The following is a 21,737-nucleotide window of genomic DNA, read 5'->3' as shown; positions in this document are numbered from 1 at the left end:
TGCAGACAAGTCTAATGCAGTTTGTATTGGTTTATTACCTAAGAAATATCAGCTTGTAACAAAAGTGAAAATTCCTTCTCCCATCAACTGGTTAAAAAACAAGACAATACAAATGGTTTTAAGAAAAAAGGAACATTAATAAGCACCTCATCAAATGGACTGAATGGCAAGTGTTAAGGTCAGTGCTGTGGTCAGAAGAGCACAGAAGCGTGAGTGTGAGCGTGTCCTTATATCTGCTCCAGCTGTTGTTGTTCAACTGCTAAATTGGCCAAGCAGTCTACTTCTAAAACATTATACAAAACAGGCAATCTGATAAGATACCATGGCATCTAAAGCAATTCAGCTTCAGTTTAAATAAACCAAAAACAGCCATGTGGATCAGTATCCTTTCACTAAGGCTTTGACTTTCTGCACATTTTCTGTGAGCCCAAGAAAAACAATTTCTATTCATAATCTTTACTTTCTTACTCATACATCTACTCTTGTTCCTAAGTGCATTCTAAACCTGATTTTGTTTAGATGTTTAATTAAAGAGCTCAAAGGCATCAGTAAAATAGGCTCTAGTAAAATAAGCAAACATTTTCCAGGCTCTGAAAACTCTCAAAACGGTAACTCCAAATATTGTACTTAATGTTAGCATTCTCAGAGAAAAAAACACAACTGTACAACCATTTCTCACATAACAGGGTTAAGTTGTTTCATGAAATTAACAGAACATTGATTCAATCAGTATGTGATTCCTCATTACGAGGTGTTCAGTCGGCCATTATTTTGTATGGAAAGCACTTGATTTCTGGACAAAAAGGTCACCCAAAACACTTAAAATACCGAAACAAAAGGTATTTTTATACATTACAAAGGTAACACTAATACATGTCATAACATTTAAAACAAAAATGATAATTCCTATCTTCATGCTATATTTTCCATTCATTATGAACGACCTTTTCCAGTGTTGCAGAGGTCTGGCGTTTATCAAGGAAGCATAGAGCGTGAGGCAGAGAATGCCCTGAATGTAGACACTGACAATTTGGCTCGTGGAAGTTGATGTTATGTAGAAATAAATGGGACCCTGTTATCAGAGATGAGTGTACAGCAGAAAGTATTGTATACAATATGCAAAGACTTTCATGTTGCGTAAAGCAACTGTGACTACCACCTCACCAACTGCTGACAATCCAACCCCCCTCCCACCCAGTCCACTTCGAGACACAACACCAGAATGAGGACACCGCTAAGCCTGTTGGACTGAAAAAAGTGCTCAACCTGGTCATTCTGTAGTAGTGACAGTAGCTCTCATGCATGGACTCCACTCATTGATCTCGGGGTCATAAGTCTCCATGGAGTTGAGAAAGTCGTTGCCATCAAAGCCACCAACCGCGTAGATGACGCCACCCAGCACGGCCACTCCAGCATTGCTCCGCGCAGATGTCATGCTGCCCAGCATCTTCCATTCATTTCTGGCAGGGTCGTAGACCTCCACGCAGTTCAGTGCATGGGAACCATCAAAGCCACCCACTACGAACAGCTTCCCTGTGGAGGGGGAAAAAAAAGGAAAAGTTAGTCACTCATGCCACAACTTACCTTATCTATTTAAATTTGCATTCATTTAACCTCCTCCTAATCACATTACTTTTGAGAGAATCACATTTGTAACCGTTTCCAACAGTTTTTGGTTTATTTTAGGCAAAGAAATTTCGAGCTGAAACGTATGGCTATACCTCAAGAGGAACATGGAGTTTTGCATCTGCTATGCTGAAGGGCAGCACGTACATAGGTCAGAGCCCAGACTCACCCTGGTGCACAGCCACTCCAGCCCCTCGACGCGCCACGTTCATTGGGGAGACCAGGGTCCAGGTGTTGCTTTCCGGACTGTAGCACTCTACGCTGTTCAAGCAGTTCCAGGACTCAGCCCCACCAATCACATACAGCAGGCCATTCAGCTCACATACTGCTGCCTGGTGCCGCCCTGTCAGAGGATGAGCCTACTGTTAGACAACCACCTTTGTAAAATACAAAAAAAAAAAAAAACAAAATACAAAGTACTGGCATCTTCCCCCAGCAGCACCCTCAGGAGATCATCTGGCATACTGATGTTAAGTGGGCCACAACTGGTCCAGGTCTTGGTGACAGGATCAAAGGCATCACAGTTCTTCAGTCCTTTTTGTCCACAAGGATCCGAACCTCCCACAACATACAGCTTGCCATCCAAGGCACAGACACCTGGCAACATGGAAAAACATCAACGGGGTGGCTGACATGGAAAAAGCCAGGGCTTCAGAGCAGCATCTAAGAAGAACAACAACATGGCCCTATACTTCCAATGCAAACTCAAGTGGAACATGTGAAACCAATATGAAGGGAGCGATAGAGACAGGCCTACCTGCGTTGCAACGGTTTGTCCTCAGCTCTGGCACCTGGGTCCACTCATCAGCCTGAGGGTTATACGTCTCCCCACAGCTCAGCTCATCTGAGTGGCCGTTGGAGCCGCCCATCACGTACAGTTGACCCTGCAAGATGGGACAGAATAGGTCATGATCATTGATATACACAGCTCTCCTCTCCCTCCCAGAATTCTGACATACCATCAACACAGCCATCTGGAAGCGTGCGCGAGGGGTCCTCATGGGGGATAGGAATGTCCAGCGGTCCCACTTTGGGTCATAGCACTCCACTGTACGCAAACACTCCTCTCGGTTGTAACCACCTGTAAGCAACGGCACCATACATGAGACCCAGCAGGCACTGTTACTGCCACAAGGATCCAGTCAAATTTCTAGGAGAAGTGCAGCTGAACTGTTCCATGATCTTAAACCTGATATGCTGGCAATAAAACACACTAAGTTTCCCAACACACTACTGCTGCAGTTTCCCCAACGCTTACAAGTTAGCCTATGCATCTGAAACGTAGGAGGAATCACCTGCAGCCACCAGCCTGCCGTTCAGCTCAGCGGTGCCCAGGCCAGAGCGAGCATAGTGCATGGGGATGCACAGCTTCCCTTCTGGCCCCTCCTGCTGCACCTCGAAGCTCAGGCTCTTGGGCAGGGAGGGTGTACTGGACGGGGAACTCAGTGGGCTGCCACGCTCATGCAGAAAGATAACACTCAGCACGCCATTCAGCACTGCCAGGCACAAATAGGTGTTGCCTGGGGGAGACAGGACAATAGAACATGGGGCTTACAGGGGACCAACTTCACCCAGAGAGCATAAACAAATATAATGTAGTAATTAAAAAAAAAAAAAAAAAAAAAAAAAAAAAACACCTCCAATCACCAAACTTTGTGCTAGAGTTACATCTATGTTTATATTCCTGAGCAAAGACTTTCAGCAGCTACTTGTAAAGGAAACATCAATTTTAATAAAAATAACCTTGGACAAAGATGACTGCTAAATAAATAATACAAAGAAATATCTTGTGATGTCCTCAAAATCAAAATCATAAGCTTAAGATCATTCCATCCCTCAATTACCTGTCCATACCCTGAACATCCTTGTGACTGTTACCCCCCCCTCCCCACTCAGCTGAGACTGGAGAACTTACTGTTGGTTTTCTCAGAAGCGATGCACTTCCACTCAGGTTTGCAGAGCTGAGAAGAGGAGCCTGGGGACAGGCTTCCGTATGAGCTGATGCTGCCCTGCTTCTGGAAGTTTTCCCGCAGGGGCTTCTTCTGTAAGACCAAAGGGCAGCTACAGACCTAGCAGCAGGACTGCACCTCCTATAACAGCAGCACCAGTGCAAGAGTCTGGAGAATTGCCTTTCTTCTCCCAGTCTGTTCTCTGATTTGTCCAACACTACACTGCAGAGGGCAGGACACCACAGATGGTCCCATATAGCCCCCTATCCCCACCCCCTTACTCAGGACTCCTGTTGCACACCAAAGACAACAGCACTGCCACTGCTAGTACTACCACTGCTTATTTGGGTCTTCCAATGTAATGCATAACACCGCCAAGGATTATTAACAGGAGAAACAAAATCAGGAGTTTGCCACTGATGAACTAGTAGTAACACCCCAGTAACAACTACAGCAGTCAGACACACATGGTGGACCAAACACATTCTGCTAGTTAAGCCGCCTTTTTATCCAGAGCCCTTGAACCCTGCTTGGCCAGCTCTCATAGGTGCAGTACCTGCAGGAACTGGATGTGGTCATCATTGCCAAACACCTCAGTCTGCCCCTCCAGTTGATTCCCATCATGCAGTTTGTGATCTGCTGAGTAGTACAGCATTTGCACCTGCAAAACAGCAACATAAGACCTATGTGGCTGCTTCCTTAACAACGAGAGGACCCAGCAACGCCAAGCGCGGATCCCGAAGTTCCTGGGGAAAGTGCTGCTGCCGCTGAAGGAGGGAGATGTTTATGTAGATACTGAACACAGCACTGAAAAAAGCTCCACAGGTATTCTGTTAATCAGGGACAAAAGATTTTCCAAGCCCAAAACTGGGAAAAAAGAAAAACCGCTGTCAACATGGTATCTCCAGCATGAGCCTTAATAACGATCTTTAGTGATAGAGGGACTGAGGTATAAAAGCAGGAAAAGATATAAAGTGGGACAAGGGGACAAAACCAGTCCTGTGTCTGAGAAAGCCTTTTTTCTTATTAACGTCCAGTACAATGCCAACACGCTGTACTGTGCTTGAGCTGTAAAAGGGAAAATAAAACCTAGTCCAATTCTCAGGATGTAAAACTGTGGGGGAACAGGCCACATTGTATAACAATTAATTGGTCACACCTGCCAATAACCATCAAAACAACACAGATATTCTCAGGGTTCTGAAGTGCACCATTTGGAAACTGTCTGCAGGCTGCCACAAGATATCCCCTCAATTCTGTATTAACATGTATGGCATTGTCTCACTAGCTTTTGGCTAAACTTTTAGTGTCAAGTAAAGATATTCAGGAAAGCACCAAACTGAGTTTAAGGTAGTCTAAGGTGGATAGTCCTTAACATGATCAATTATACTTTCCGAAAATATCTGTATTGTGGAGTGAAAATTTATTGAATTTTTACATCCAGTTGTTGACAAGAAACAACTCACTCGGAAGGATAGAAAAACCAATAAGGGTCATCCCAGTGTTTGCAGTTTGGTGTTCCACAAGGTGAGAAACAAATGTGGGAATATTTACTTATTGTTAGCGAATTTGTCAACCACTGGCATTCAGCTGGGGTTTGTGGTGAGATTATATTTCTATTTTCAGTCACATCAAAGTATTTTAATGCTGCTTGAAGCTAATAAAAACGTTATAATGCTGTCTTAACGGAATATTTTACCGTTTATATTTCCAAAAATTTTCCATAACCTTAGAAGTAAATAAATCAAGGGAAATTTCTTTTATGAAGCTTTCATCGTTTGCGAAGGTAACACTTTTGGGGTGAATCTCTCAACAGCAGTGAATGAGAGGTTATGGATATTACAAAAAAAATTTAATTTTAAATAAGTTAATTTCAATGTAGTATTTAATAATAGTAATTTAGTTTTTTTAAAAAATCAGTTTTACACTAATATGTATTGGTTTCAAGTCAGGGGGTGTATCTTGTTTTGTGTACCGTTTATGGTATGGGGTCCAGATACCGCAACCCTGCACTGAAAACTTTGTAAAATTTATTACAGCATTGAGGTTTTGCAGAACCTAAGCCATTAAAAGTGAAAAGATGCATCTGTTATTCACTTTTCTGACTTACGTGTTACAAACAAACTGAGATACGAACAGACTGCCTATGCAAAATGTGTTCATAAGTTGAGGACCCAGGGTACATATGTAACGGCAGGAGATAAACTAGATTAGGGATCTGGACAGATAGCTGGAGAACACTGTATGTTGCTTTGCTTGAGGACCGGGGCAGCTTCTGTTTCACTCATTACCGCAGTAGATTCAGGCTTGTGCTCTTCAGTCTTGAAAATCCTGCTGTGGTTTTGTTAACAAACCTAAGGAAAGATAAATCAATGGGGAGGAACAGCCATTAGTGTCTACCTGTGACAAGGCAGAAACAACCCTGCAAAAGGAAAGATCATCAGTAGCCAACACATACCTTCATTCTCAACTGGTATTTCCTGTGCTAATTCTGCAGTTTAAAAAACAAAAACAGAACAAAAAAATCTGAAAACTAGCAAGGCTCACACATAAAGGACATGGGGGTGCACACAGGCTGAACAGAGCTCTTTCTGCTCACCTTGACAACCTCTTATTTAGTTAAAAAAAACACCTATTACACGAAAAGAGATTTCTTCAGTCATTGCCTTTGAAAAGGAAAATAAAACAGAATCACAAAGACTCCAGAACTGAAAATGGACCAATTCCTGCGTGGTGGAACCAGCTGAAAGCAAGTTAGAGGCCCCAAACTGGCCCTCATACTGACCTCCTCCATCAGCCTCTCTAGCAGTTCCCCATTCTCCAACAGGCAGTGCTGCACCCAGCGTATGACCTTGGAGAAAAGTTTATCATTGCTTGGCAGGTTCAGGTTGTCTTCCAACATTACTTCTAACTGCAAACAGAAAGGCATACCGGGGTCAGAAACTGAACAGCTTGTCAACTTTCCTGCAATGAATTCATAAGGTTGTATTGACCCTTTGCATTTTTTACAGGGTCCAGATGTGCATCAACTAACGAATTTGAAGTTTTGGCTAAGGATCTTGTTGGACAAATGTAGAAAAACACACTCACCTTGAGTCGGGGAAGTTTGAGGAAGTCATCCTGCTCTGAGATCTCCACCAAGTGTTCCTGGATGTAGCCATCGATCTTACAAAGAAGTCTCCCATCGCCCATGAGGCTGGCAAAGTTGCGGTAGGAAATGGCACTTTGACAGTCCATCTTTGATAGCAGGTAATCACCGCATGTCTGAGAGGGCACCAGCAGAGTGTTTGTCAGTTTACTTTTTACATGGGCAGCATCGCCCCAGTCAAATGAACATTAACATGTTACTGAATCAGTTTTAGACCTCCAGAGACCACAGCAAAGCAGAACATCTTTCCAGGTTCATCCTCTATAAACTCAGATCAAGATGATGATGTACCAGTGAACATGCATTCACCAGAACCAGATGACTGAAGAACAACATACTGATCAGAGACCAGGTCAGAAATTGGAATAAAAAGAATGAATTCATGGACCCATTTTGGCTGGCGCCAACCATGGAGACTGGTGTCGCTGATATAACTGGAAGAAATGTTAGTGGCAGTCGGAAAAGGTGGGACTTTCCTGATGGGCAGGTTTGGTTTTACTGAGCACACAGAGTTATCTGCTGCTACAACTAACCCACCCGAGTAATGGCTATAGGACTTGCCAGTTTTCACACTCGGCCCCTGTACCAACCAAAGAAAAATGTTTTCTTCCCTACCAATTCCGGTACTTGCGTAATGAATGCCAGAAAAAACTGATTTTGGACTGTGCTTTGAGAGTTGTGTGTCTGCATCTGTATCTTTCCATCTGCTGGTTAAATGCACTTTTGTTTGAGTTTTATGTTGCTTTGGAGAAAAGCATCTGGCAAATAAACAAAGAAATGTAAACGTAAATGAATGGTTACTGAGTTGAATTCCACTCCACAGCACTGACTCCAACCCAACACTAAAAGGACCCTCGAAGTCCACGTTTTCCAGTCGGGCCATTAAGATAAGATACTGGACAACAAATTAAAAACAACAAATGCACATAATGCAATTTCTAACTACACTGCAAGTTGAAAGCTGGAGTACTTAAGACAGTGGCCAGTGAGGCTACATAACCAAGCAGTGATCTACTGGTTCTGTAAGTGTGGTGAGATAACAATAAGACCATTCAAAGTCATACCTGCTTTACCCTTTCCATCTTGAGTCTTTTAGCAGCGGAGTAGACATCTTGAACCAGCTCCTTGCCTGCCTTCAACCTGCAACAGAGAATGTATTTATTGCTCTGACCAATGGAAAAAGAGTAGAAATGACTGTGACATAGCAGAGTTCACACTCACTGAGCGGTGTAAGCATAGTTCAGGAGGATCTCAACTGCCTCAGGGTTCAGGTCATCAAATTTAACATGAGAGATCCCACGCGGCTCCCCATCACTGTTGAAGATCTCAAACAGGTAGGGGCTACAGCATGCCAAAACAGCCCGATGGGCCATAAGCTCATGGCCACAGACCTATGAAGACCAGTCCAGTGCTATGAGCATCACAGCTGTGTATAACTTGTGTCACTAGAAATGGAGTCTGAAGTTGAGAACCCTAACAGCCATTGACCTCAGTCAAATTCTTAATGCACATGCATAAGAAGATAACAAAGAGTTTTTAATTTGAAATCTGACAACTCATAATGAACCGAGTCTGTAGAGCATTGATGAAGTTTCACTTTAATACTTAAACAATTTCCCTAAACATTTTTTGTATCATGCCAGTTAAAACAATAACATTAACAGGGTGGGTATATATAAACGAGCTGGAATTAATTCAGAATCCATTTCAGCTTCTTCCCTCATCATCAGTGGACAATGAACACTAATATCAATGACCCCATAGCAAAAAAAATGCTCCAATTACTTGCAGTCTGACGTCACAGAATTGGCCACTCTTACGCAGTGCATTCATCTTTGCCACCGTTGAATCCAGGAAGCTTTCGTCTTCAAAAATCAAACACCCGTTGGGAATCATGTTTGAAAATCTTTATTCAACCTATTAATGTGGACAAGATGTGAAGATATGTAAAGACTAACATGTACACACTTCAAAGTTTCCTTCAGGTCGTACACAATTTCCATTCTGCTTTCAGTTAGAAAATCAAGGTTCAACAACACTAAAAAAATTCCATGTTCTGAACATTTTGCAAGCACTTACCTGATAGAAAATGGTTCTACTTGTGAGATAAATTGCAATGGTTTGAAAGGGACCAAAGCGCTCCTTCACGGGTGGGAGAAGTAATGCCAGCTGTGGAGTAGTGATTGATCAAGCACCAGCAAAAACTTTAAGGCCTGCAGTGACTTAATCCCATTGGCTATAGAGTCAAGCTTTTCCTGTGATGATAAAGCAGTGCAACCTGCAAGGGACACACACAGACATCAAAATCATGAAAAATTTACAGAAGCAAGACACTAAAATGTGCATAAACACTAATCTGTATGCTATTCACTTTGCCAGATATTAGAAGCGTACAAACAACAAGCAGCATTCTTAGTCTTCTACAGTGATAAGATTCCTTAGTGCTCCTGCTCAGTCCTTCCAAACCATGTGATTTAACCATTACAGCTGCAAATGGCTCCACAATAAATGTCAACCTTTATGTTGTGGTGATGGGACATTAATTTGCCCCCGGAATTTCAGTGACTTTACTTTTCTCCTAGAAATCTGGAATTTCACAAAGGTCACACATGGGTCAGGGTCAGTCAAATATCAAAAGTGCGTGTGTGAGAGGTAAATTCTGCTAGGCTGTTAAGAGGCTTACAAGTCTGGGTGCATAAGACACTAATCTTTCATGCAGTTTAAACATAATACACAGAGTAACTGAAACCGCTTGTCCCAAGAGGGGTTGCGGCGAGCCAGAGCCTAACCCAGCACAGGACACAAGACGGAGGGGGAGGAGACACAGCCAGGGTGGGATGCCAGTCCGTCGCAGGGCACCCCAAGCAGCACTCGAGCCCCAGACCCACCCGAGGGCAAGCCCGGGCCAAACCCGCTGTGCCACCGCACCCCCAGCTAACAAATAAGACTTTACGTTTAAATTGTTCAAAATCCACAGGACCACTACGCAAAAAATATTAGATGTATAGAACCTATGGCATGTACAGAAAATGTCATAACTCATATAAATGTGGCATATCACTTGAGGAATTTATATCTGCTTTTCCAGCAGTAAGCATATTTCAAAATATAGAGAATTTACAGAATTTTGGCCTAAAACGTACAAACTGCCATTTATAAATATAAGGTAGATACGCAGGTATTACATATAACTTAAAAGACAAAACCATCCAATATTTAAGAGGTTACTGAATTTGATCATTAATCTCACAGTTTTTCAGTTTTCTTCCAAAGCTGCAAAGAGTTCACTGACAAAAATTATATCAAAGTATCACTTAGTTTACTCTCTGACAAAAGCCAGCAGTTTTGGACATGCAAATTTAGGTCAAATTCTCAGAAAATGGTTTGTTTTTAATAATCTTATGGGTGGGGCAAATGCAAGTGAGTTGAATCTGACTCATAGCAACCAGTCACATGGTTTTCATGGTAAGGGGGGGAGGATAAGGAAGTGGTTTACCATTGCCTTCTTCTGAGAATAGATTTGGATTGCAAACTACACACACCCTGAGCCATATTTGAACCTACATCTGAACACACAGGTTTTCCAATCAGAAATTCTGAAACAACTTCGACGTATTTTTCTTCATCTTTTGTGTATCAGAATTAACTAAATAACAGTGTGTGTGATACTGAATAGGGCAGTAGAGTGACACAGCAGGTGTGTCTTGCTGCACCTGGGCTGATAAGGTGTAGATTCGAATCCGGTTCCGAACGTGTGGATTTAACGTTTGTGTGAGTTTACTTGCACAGTCCGAAGATGCTGTATGTCTTTCAGGTTAATTGGTGACTCTAAATTGCCCACAGGGTGTGCGTAGCTGGCCTATGCTTGACTGGCATCCCATCCAGGGGGGTAACCAGACTGTCGATTCTCTTACACCCAAACTGATCCAGCATCCTGTGCTTCTGCAAAAGGCAGACCACTGCAACCCTGACTTGAACGAGTAGTTAATGATCGTGAGAAAGAGAGAGAACAGTGCAGAAAAGTCACATTTTAAAAACGATAAGACTACTAATAGTCTCCCAAGTCACTGTCAAGAAATCTTAAGTTTTTAAAAAAACAAAACACAATACTATTTGCATAATAATCTGTCAATATAACAGATTATCAGAAGATACACTCAACTTACTATGAGGTCAAATAACAATCTTGGGTGCTGGAACACCTTTGTATAAAGACAATTAAGAAGCACACATGAGCTTATCAAAATCAGTTCTTCATTCTCTATGCATTTTTGAAGAATGCCTTCATCAGTGTGCATATATATCACATAAATACATATATGAACAAATAATATCTATACAGAGACATCACAATTCTTGGACTGACAGCAAAAATATAAACAAAATGATAGGGGCACTGGTGTGAAAAATGTCAAGATAATCAATGCTCAAATGAATAAAAAAAAAAAAAAAAAACATTTGATGAAGTGAAAAGGGGTGCTAAATGACAACTAGAATAAACCCACATTCATACATGCCTCTAGAGATATATCTTCACCCACATAGGTCTAAATAAACATGCATACACCAACATATACACAGATGAACCAAAATTACAGCAACTGCAATGATGAGACAATGAGTCAGAAAAAGACGTTTCATAAACGACTGGATACAAACCATGATGCATACAAATATCGTTATAAGCCCATTCAAAAACAATAAAATGAAGCCAGAGTTGGTAATTAAGAAAAAATTATATGAAAAAGTAGTAACAACCAAAGGCACAAACAAAACCAGTTTGATTAGGGGCTATGTTAAAAGAAACAACATAAAGACCTATTTTGGTGTTCAAAGCAACTCAGAAGGTGAAATACACACACAGAGTCTGAAACTGCTTGTCCCGAGCAGGATCGCAGCGAGCTGGAGCCTAGCCCTGCAACGAGGGGTGCGGGGCTGTGGAGAGGACACGCCCAGGAGAGGACGCCAGTCTGTCGCAAGGCACCCCAAGTGCGACTCGAACCCCAGACCCACCAGAGAGCAGGACCTGGCTAAACCCGCTGTGCCACTGCCCCCCCGAGGTAAAACACCTCAAGATCAAATTACATTGCAGTGTGCCCAGCATGGCCTGTAGAAAATGCTGTGCTGCACAGTACACCCATTCCTCACATAACCTGGATAATTTGTTCAGCGAAATCATCCCACTAAATTCCTGTTTTTGGAGAGCAAAATTGCCATTATTTCTTATGAGGCGAGAACCCAAACGTAGCAAAACAAAAGGTGTTCTTATTGCTGACAAAGACAAGTTTAAATTTACATTAGTGAACTGGTTGAAACTGTCAATGTGATACACAGGAAGTACATACAGTACTTGATTTTGTTACAAAAGTACCTAAATTAAAAGAGAGAAGTTCAACCACCACCCTTCAAACTCTACTTGTACACTAGTGATCATTGCTTCCAGAGTCATATAGAGGTTTCCACAGCAGATTTCCTACAAAATAGCCAGGCTGACACCATTGAGGGGCAAAAAAAAAAAAAAAAAAAAAAAACACTAAGTTAGGTACACACCCAGTGTCTTACATTTTAATGGTCTGATATTCTTGAGACAGTCAGACAAACTGTTGCACATTTACTCATCTAGCTGATGCTTTTATTGGCATCAACTTGCAATGTAAAGGTACTTAAATTATTTACCCATACAGCTGGGTATGTAATGTTACTAGAGCAATTGAAGGCTAGCTGAGGAGTACTACAGGCAGAGGTGGGACTCAAACCTATGACCTTTTGGGTTCAAAGGCAGGAGCACTAACCCCTACCCTAGCTGTACCTGCTGTATTGAGCAGAGGCTGCACTCATGAGTCATGGTCATTACATGGACATAAGATGTCTGGGTTTTGATTGAGAAATGTGACAAAAAAGACATACTTCGGTGCACAGTGTTGACAGGCCGGGTGTGGGGTTCAATCACACTGCGCCTTCAGATCCCCGGAGAAAAAGACAAACACTAACCTTTATTTCAGACTCTGGCTCATCGAGTGCTGAAAACATAATCGCCCAGCGCTCCTCCACATTTCAACACTGTGTTTTTGAGGGAAGGTGCAAGAAAAACATTGCAACAGCCTAAACACTACTAATGAATCATCAGCACTTAAGCTACCCCGAAGCACGTGGTCCGAGGTAGGGCACACCCGTTCCTGGCCGGGACACATCGTAGGGCCGCGTCCTTCTTCGAGTACCCTCTGAACGCATGTTTCAGGGCTGCGTAAGGAAACCGGAGCACCCGGGAAACACACGCTAAGAGGAACAACGGCAGGGGAACTGAACCCACGCCCGTGGCTGTGAAGCAAGGCCGCTGTGATTGTGAAAGGCGTCACCACGCTACCTATACACATCATAATAATAAATAGGGCGGAGCCGAAGGAAGTGGAGGCGCAGCGCAAATCCCGGCGCACACCATGAATGCGCGCGCGCGCCCACACGCACACGCGACGGACCCCGCAACGACGGATCAACACCCACGCAACTTCGGGATGCACTCCGACTGTGGGAGAGACGGCACCGGAACCGATGAGCGGACCGTGCCTAACGAGCTCCGAGTTAAAGGCAGCCGAGGAGCCGCGGGGAAGTCTTAGATATTTGAGGCGAACACACCACACGAACCATTTTACGTGTGTCGAGGCTCGGCACGGTTTCCTGCTGGGCTCCGTGAAAATTAAGTGACTGAGCAAATAATATCCGAGCGAGTAAGCGAAGACGAACGTACTGGACGAGAACTCAACTGGACGCATCGTGTTTACTGTAGTCCTAATGTACACACACACACGACACGGCCCCGTCCGTCGGGATGCTGCACTTCAGCCGCCGAGTGACACAGAGTGCACGCGACACGCGGGGCACAATCGAAAGCGAGTGTGTCACACTGTGCGTGTATGCTTCATTGGCAGCGAGTCACACGGCGACAGTTTTCGCATGCCTGACTGTGACACAGCCAGAGCGAAAACCACGCACGTGACCGTGACGCAGTGCCAAATATATAGTTATAAACTCATTTTTTATTTCGCAGGGAAGCTCTTGCTACCCGACACAAAGATGTGGACAAATAAATATAATTCACCCCCGCTTACCTGGTGTACTTGACGGCAGACAAGGCCAGACATATTGAACGGGAACAGAAAGCTGTACGTCGCAGGCTCGAGCTGCTGCGGATGTCACAACGCAGCCACGACGGAAGGCTCGCGTCGGCCTCGCGCTGTTCCACCTCTCCGAGGTCAACAGCTCCGAACCGCTGGGATACGGGAAAGGCGCGAGCTGTACAAAAGCAGCGGCAACGCCACACCTACCGTGACGTCATGCCAGAGAAACCCCGCCCTCTGGTCACACCAAGGGCGGGACGCGCGAAGCGCGAGGGACTCAAGGGGTTGGCTCCCTCGGCGTACGTTGTTACACCTATTTTAAGATTATGCTTAAATGGTTGAATTTCTTTATTCTACCATTGTCTTTGTCACCTAGCAAGAAGTCTGTAAGTTACTAATGGATTAAAATAAGAAGGGAAGTGCATAATCTATACTATAGAGGAATGGCAAGTCAAAGGATAGATCATTATGATATCCCTTGTTTACTTGCTCTATTGAAGTCTGTTCAGCACCAAACTTCTTAAACTCTGCTTCTGAGGATCAGCCACATGTAAACTCACAAATCAAGTTCAGTTTTCTATGTCAATCAGATCTTTCTCGTTTATTTCATTTTTATTATTGCCCCTTAAAGGGGGGTGTGGTGGCGGCGCAGTGGGGCAGTGGGTTGGACCAGATCCTCCTCTCTGGTGGGTCTGGGGTTCGAGTCCCGCTTGGGGTGCCTTGCGGCAGACTGGCGTCCCGTCCTGGGTGTGTCCCCTCCCCCTCCGGCCCTATGCCCTGCATTGCCAGGTTAGGCTCCGGCTCTTCGTGACCCCGTATGAGACAAGCAGTTCAGAAAATGTGTGTGTGTGTGTGTGTGTGTGTGTGTGTGTGTGTGTGTGTGTGTGTGTGTGTGTATTGCCCCTTAGGGAAGATAATGCAGTCATTCCAGAGCCACTGTGGCTCTAAAATAAAAACTCTTGCTTTTTTCCTCAGAGTGAATAAACACTGTAGTGGGCAACATATTTTCTGCCTGTTTTAAAGAACAGATCTAACTCAGTAAATTTAAACTGGTGGATGTGTATTTCTGTGAGGGCCATGTAATGGTTACCTTTTGCTTTTGGTTCTTCTTTGATATAGGTTGTATTCTTTGTCAAAAGCATTGTTTTATACACATGCAAAAGCTATCAAACCATCAAAATGTTTTTGAATATTTTCGTAACATAGGAATACCAAATACACTATTCTCATGACCCCTGAATCACAGTTTTCCTGAAATGCAGGGTGAATAACTGTTGACTAAACAAGACTGCACCATTTCCAAATGTAGGGAATGTGACACAAAAGCAAGGAAGGCAATTTAGTGGCCAACTACCTGTAGCAGGTAGCCTGCCTGCCATGTGTTGAAAGCACACACACATTGTCCGAAACCACTTGTCCTAAGCAGGGGCAGAGAGCCTAACCCGGCAACACAGGGCATAAGGCTGGAGGGGGAGGGGACACACCCAGGACAGGACGCCAGTCCATCACAAGGCACCCAAGCAGGACTTGAACTCCAGACCCACCAGAGAGCAGGACCCAGTTAAACCCACTGCACCACCACACCCTCCTTTGTTGAAGGGAGTCCTAAAACATTTAGAGATCTATGTATGGGAATAAATTTTCCTCATTAGCATATCTCTTACATTGTTTCGCTCTCCATTATGTCTCCTTTACATTCTGTGGCAACTGAGACATGTGTCTTTAATTATGAGCCACAAAGGCTGTTTTATCTCTTTGCTGTGGATAAGAGATAGCCAGCAGCAATGCAGAAAAAGCACAAGACATCGTTCCCTAACCCCTAATGATTTAGCAGAATAAAGTTATGCATTTCAAATTTGGTCTGAAGGCAGTCGTATAAATATTTTAGATCTGAAACTTTACTTTTGGGCGACTTTCTTATGATGTTCTGAGTATCATTCAGAAATCACCAAAACTTACTGGAAGGAGTCTGTGGATCTTGCATGTTCAAGGTTAAAGCAATGTATTTCAAAATTTATTTTTCAAATGTTCTTCACTGACTGAGAAAAAGTGACCTAAAATGAACTAAATAAACAGAATAAAAGGTATTTTGTGCATGACAATGGTAACACCGACATATTTTATAATATTTGTAATAAAAATGATTCTTTATCTGGACTTTTAATGTAATATTTCATCAACTGTCATTAACTACAGTGCAGGACCATAGTGATCCGGAGTTCATCCAGTCAGCACTGGGCCTGAGGCAGAGTGCACCTCAGATGGGTGCATTTTATTTGGCTGATGGATTTTTATGATGCTTTAAATATGATTTGAATGCCAGCTGAGGGAACAACTTAGGAGCTTTTTTACCTTGGGAGACCTGGTGCTAATAAAGTAATGTCTTTTAAAAGTGTATTATTTATTTAAAGTCTCTTTATATCTTATTTATATCTTCCTCTATTTTAAAGAAAGCTGCTGTTTTAATCCGTTCCTGGACAGTTTGTGTTGTAAACTGTGTGGTTCATATTTTCAAGAAGCGCTTCACAGGTGAGTGTTCAGTTTTAATCTTTTTGAATTAGAAACACATTGCTACTAAATGGTTCCTTTTCTGCTTTTGAGGTCAGTGGCACTGAATGTGATGCTGTAGAAAAGGTGCAGTTTTATTTATCAGTAATTTTAAACAAGTGCTAATATTAATGTCATTTTAAAATTAATATAAATGAATAAAAATCTTACAGTGCAATGTATTGGCATCATGTCAGGAGGTGTGTTCTGGTGCTCTGCTTCCAGAAGTTGCAGATACCACCACCCTGCATCGAACAAGTAGTTTTTATAATAAATACTTAGTTTATAGGGTATTTTTTTTATTATTGCTTTGTCTGAGGTTTTTACAGAACCTTTCTGTTAAAAAGTGAACAGATATATGCATTATTCAGCTTTTATTGATTGTGACATGGTAAAACTGACTTGAGTTACATATTCAGGTACACATTTCTGACCCCAGTTGTGTTCATAGCTGAAGTCCAAGTATATACTGTCCTTATATTTCTGTAACCCTGTTCCGTTCTGTTGTTAATTCATAAAGAAAGAGTACTCTCAGTACTTTGCCTCTCATGACACAAAACCTCAGTGAGAAGGCATACAAAGAAAACTGGATGTTACATAACTGAATATTGAGCACAAAGCGATAGAGCATCCACCCCCATGTAGTGTTTCCTTTAGTACCACACTTTCATCTGGAGAGACAAGCATACGCACACACACACACACACGCACACGCGCACACGCACACGCACACACACACACACACACACACACACACACACACACACACACACACTTAAAAGCTGCTGTATGTGAGCCACTGGGACGTTGTTACATAAAGCAGTTGGCAGACAGAGAAATGGAGACAAGGTGAAGGGCTTTTGGTCCTGGTCCAGCCCTGCTCCTTCCCAGGTCTGAAATGTTGAGATGGACCTGGACATCTCTCTTAGACCTACAGCAATACCAATATCCAAAAAGAGGAAGCCTCAATGCCTCACTGCTAATAAAAGTGTAGATAAAGAGTTGTGCTCATTCTGTGGAGGTGTTTAATTTCCTATGGCGAAGATGATATTAGCGCCAGATATGCCACAGGATATATAGTAAAAACATGTAGCTGTTTAAACTGGTCACATTGGCTGTCTAAATTTGGACAAAATCATACGCTAAACATTAACTAAGCAACAGAGTGTTGTTACACATTGGCAAAGAGGCATAGTGTATACCACAATTATTAGACATTTGTCATGAACACTGAAGCAAATTCCTAAGAAGACATAAAATTGATTTCATTAGAAATGAATCCTCTGGAGTCAGAGCAAACTGTTTGGCCCTGTACTGTTAGAGAACAAAAGTGTGCAGAAGGTTTTCTGGTGGAAAGTTACAGAGAGACAGCATTTGTATTAAGATGCACATCACACAATGTCATCATGGTCCCAGATGGCACAGGAAACAGGGTTTCTGAAGAATGCACTCAAGATGCTCTTCTTCACCAAGAAAGACCTCTGTGAATCAGCTTTTGGTCAGTACTGGCAATGGCAGTTCAACGAGACACAAATCAAGATCTGTCATGTCACTAACTGCATTTCACTGGAAAATTACGTCTGTTTCATAAACATGCAGTTCTAATATTAGTAATGGCACTACCAAGGCAGTTTTGACAGAAACAGTTCACAGGAAACTAGACTGTGAAGGATCATTTGCTTTATATTTACATTAACATTAGTTTCTACTGAAAGCTTCAGGAGTTTGCCACAACCTGCAGAAAAAATGTTTCTGTAAACATAGCAACAGTTATCGCTATTCTCTTTCCGGAATGTAATTAAGATGAATTAATACAGTCTGCAGGGGGCTTGGTGGGGTGGCGGGTTTGGCCTGTATCTGCTCTCTGGTGAGTCTGGGGTTCAAGTCCTGCTTGGGGTGCCTTGCGATGGACTAGCGTCCCGTCCTGGGTGTGTCCCCTCCCCCTCCAGCCTTGTGCCCCGTGTTGCCGGGTTAGGCTCCGGCTCGCCGCGACCCCGCTCGGGAGAAGCGGTTTCAGACAGTGTGTGTGTAGTATAGTCTGCAGGAATGGCCTTGGCCCCTGTCTTAGACTAACAGCTAAGTGTCAATATTGAAATTCCTTGTGTTTTTCTTTATATTTTCACTGCTGTTCCTACTTTGTGTCCCACTCACCATTAAGGGAAAAGACAAGTAGCTACAGTGCACAGAAATAAAAATTCACTTTTCCCAATTACAGTTGTACTCTAAAAATTGCTTTTTCCATGTAACATCACATCTATCAGCATAAACTGTTTTACAGCTCTTCTTGAGGCTAGAGGAACAGAATTTTGCATGTCAGTAAATTGATATTTATCAGCAAACTATAGAATATGAAAAATGTACTAAGTCTAGACAGGCACAGTAAGACTCCAGCCTGCGCTCAAGGAGTGTGATCATTTAAATTAAAGGCAGCACTCAGGCCTTGAAGCAACGGAAGAATTACCTGCATAAGATGATATCAAGAGTATATCACTGAGAAATTAACTGTATCATGAACCTCAGAGAAGTGGCCCCAGGAGAACACCAGAGATCATCCTCTCCCAGATACCATCAGCTTGCCCATGCACTCTATCTGCCAGCGAAGGTAATCTTGAAAAGTGAATCTAGTAGAGCGTCCTTGCAAAATCTTGTGTTGTACATATCTGCTCGCAAAGCCCCAGAAGATCTGTTTTTGTACGCTATAGCAAAGTGTTCACTGCTTCTCCTGAGTTTACTGTCGCGTATTGATGTTGTGCCCTTGGTCAAAGAGAGCAGCACTAGTTACTGTAGTTCATCATTGCACCACCTCTCCCTGTGTTTGTGGTTTCAATGTTTGGTCTAAAACAAAAACAAGACTGATTTTTTTGAGCATCCACATTTCTTTGGAATTAAAAGACAGCTGTTTTCTCTTGTCTTGACAGAATAGTAGGGTTTGAGACATGTACATAGTTGGTAAGGACATGAGAACAGTGGTCGATGGCCATTTTAAAAGAGTCCACGACAAGACCGGACAAAGATGCCTTGGATGTCTAATTATGGAAAGAATATGCATCCGTTTTTCTGTTGAATCTGTACACAGTTCAGAAGGAGTGTGATTTTGCACACGGGTAATAACATTAGAGATTAAGTTTTAGAGATTAAGCAATTGGTGTCTAATGTTGTAGAAGTATTGTTGATGCGATGTTCTGTGCTACATGTTTCTGGCAAAGGCAGAATGGCCTTCTCTCAATTTTAAACAAGACAAATTTAAAATGTTTGAGTAATTTCTACATTTTTATGGAGTCATGAGGCCAAAAATGTTATCAAGCTCTGTACTGTCTCAAACAGTAAGCCAAACATTACCATTACAGATTAGTGTGGTAGCAGAAAGGCATGCACTGCATGCACTTTTTTAGGAGTGATATGAAATGCAGAACAGTTATATCAGAAGATCCCAGAATAGCATCGTGCCGAAGAACTGCCTTATATGCTTGAAAGTGCAGTTTCATTCCAGTGTCCCCTGTCACTCGAGCTTTTACTTTATTCACACATTACTCAGTGAATGTTTTATTGCTCTCTCCTATAAATAAAATTATTTTTAGGTGCAGAATATAAAATACATAAAATCTGCCAGTTTATAGAGCCACCTCTGATGACGATAAAAAAGTCGCTTTGCTTTTAATACATAATGTAGTAAATCAAGAACCTGTGTGTCCTTATCTTGAGCATTCACTCATGCTGCAGTGTGGCATGAAAAAGGGTAGGTGAGTGTAAAACCACACCGCTGACACTCCTGGCTAGTAGGATGAAGGGACATGTGATCAGAAACATCTTCACACTTTAAAGTCAGAGAGCTAAAAAAAGACTGAGGGGTAACTCAGCACTCCAGAAAGCTCCGTCAACCCTCGTGAGCTCTTGTGCAATTACAAGTACATGGTGACTATAAAACATATATTATTAATCGTTTGCAGAGATTTTGCACGCAGGGGAGGTGAAGAATAAGTGACTCACAGGCTCAGACAAAGGTTATCAGACACCAGATTTGGACAAATGACAAAAGAAAAGTGGAATATGTTCATGCAACGGTTAGAACTCAGAAGGGCAGAAGATCTACCAGACATGAAATGCTTGGAGGCAGAGAGGATGTCAAACAAGTTTCACTGGTGATGAGAAACAAGCCAGGAGGCAACCTAAAGTGCTCAGAAATGCTACTTGGCTGAAGCCTGCTGTAGCAAGGTTTGTGCCCTTTGAAGCAGGCTGCAGGCGCTTTGCACTGTTCTGGTTGACTCGACTTGATGAAGGTGTGTGATGTTGAAAGACCCGGAACACCCAGTGATCCCAGGTTGCATTACTAATCATGTGTTTAAGTGCATTGCGAGACGTGTGTAATTAAAAAAAAAAAAATTGAATGTTGACATTGATGTCATGGCTCATAATGTCCAATGTTATCATCATGAAGCCTCATTCAAAACTCATGAAAAATTAAAAGCTACAGTACAAGGATAGGCTGAGTTGTTGTGGGTCAAGCAAAGCCAGGCATTTGGACATATTAGGTCAAGGTAATAGAGCAGTACAAGCTGCTATCCAGGACCTGAGGTCTTTGATTACATGATATGACTATCCAACACATCTTTATTGAACCCATTGTCTACACAAGCCAGAAAGACCAGCTTCCAGTAGGATGGCACAGTGTTCTTTAAAAGGGGCAGCTTTTTCCAGCTCTTTCCATAAATCACTGCACAATGTCAGAGTGGAGATCTCTTTCAGTTCGTAGCTCCAGCAGAAAAAAAATAATCCTTGCACTGTTCTGTCACATACATTTGCTGGTGACAAAACTAGATATTGTTTAATATTTTATTCAGACTTCCAGATTCTGTATTGTAAAGCTATGTACACAGCCCTCCTATAATGGAGTCAAGAAAAACAACAAAAAACTGATACAATAGCTTTTTAAAATACATACCCTTTTTAATACAATGAACTTATTATTCAGCACGATGGCATTTTTTGTCATTTTTGTCATCGCAGGCCGTTTTACTTCCACAGTGGTTAAAAAAAAAGTAGATATAAGAACACCAGCCACCTTTGAGCTTATGTTATTGTAGTTTGGAAGGATTTTGATAGAACAATTCAGTCACAGTCTAGTTTGCACGCTTTATATGCTTTGTAACCCTAAACCTAAGGAAAACAGAACAGTCATCTGTCATTCTAAACGAAAACTATACTGTTTAAAACAAGCTGTCTAGGAATAGGTGAAAACAACAGCTTTCTTAAATACGTAATAAGATAAATAAGGTAAAAGGAAACAGTAAGAGAGACTTTAAAAAGTCATAATTTTCTTCTGCTGTCATTTCAGAGTTTCCTCCAAATGAGAAA

General features: G+C 42.4%; 1 protein-coding gene across 2 annotated transcripts; it reads right to left on the bottom strand.

The window, feature by feature from the left end:
- Positions 1 to 2: 2 nt before the first annotated feature.
- On the bottom strand, positions 3 to 14,026 carry LOC108935227 (influenza virus NS1A-binding protein homolog A-like). 2 transcript variants are annotated; one of them, XM_018753661.2, is made up of 16 exons: positions 13,830 to 14,026; positions 10,890 to 10,925; positions 8,803 to 9,001; positions 8,509 to 8,640; positions 7,945 to 8,114; positions 7,788 to 7,863; positions 6,666 to 6,839; positions 6,361 to 6,486; positions 4,132 to 4,236; positions 3,542 to 3,668; positions 2,922 to 3,146; positions 2,586 to 2,707; positions 2,384 to 2,510; positions 2,092 to 2,223; positions 1,796 to 1,969; positions 3 to 1,533 (listed from the first exon to the last, which is right to left on the bottom strand). In XM_018753661.2, the coding sequence occupies exons 4-16, from the start codon at positions 8,617 to 8,619 to the stop codon at positions 1,271 to 1,273; spliced, it is 1,932 nt and encodes a 643-aa protein (XP_018609177.1). In that variant the 5' UTR covers positions 8,620 to 8,640; positions 8,803 to 9,001; positions 10,890 to 10,925; positions 13,830 to 14,026; the 3' UTR covers positions 3 to 1,270. The 2 variants fall into 2 exon arrangements, with proteins under 2 accessions (XP_018609177.1, XP_018609176.1); XM_018753660.2 differs by lacking the exon at positions 10,890 to 10,925.
- Positions 14,027 to 21,737: the final 7,711 nt, after the last annotated feature.

This window comes from Scleropages formosus, chromosome 3, assembly GCF_900964775.1.
Source record: "Scleropages formosus chromosome 3, fSclFor1.1, whole genome shotgun sequence".
NCBI lineage: Eukaryota > Metazoa > Chordata > Actinopteri > Osteoglossiformes > Osteoglossidae > Scleropages > Scleropages formosus.
The sequence above is the reverse complement of the archived record's forward strand: the minus strand, read 5'-3'. Positions and strand labels throughout refer to the sequence as shown.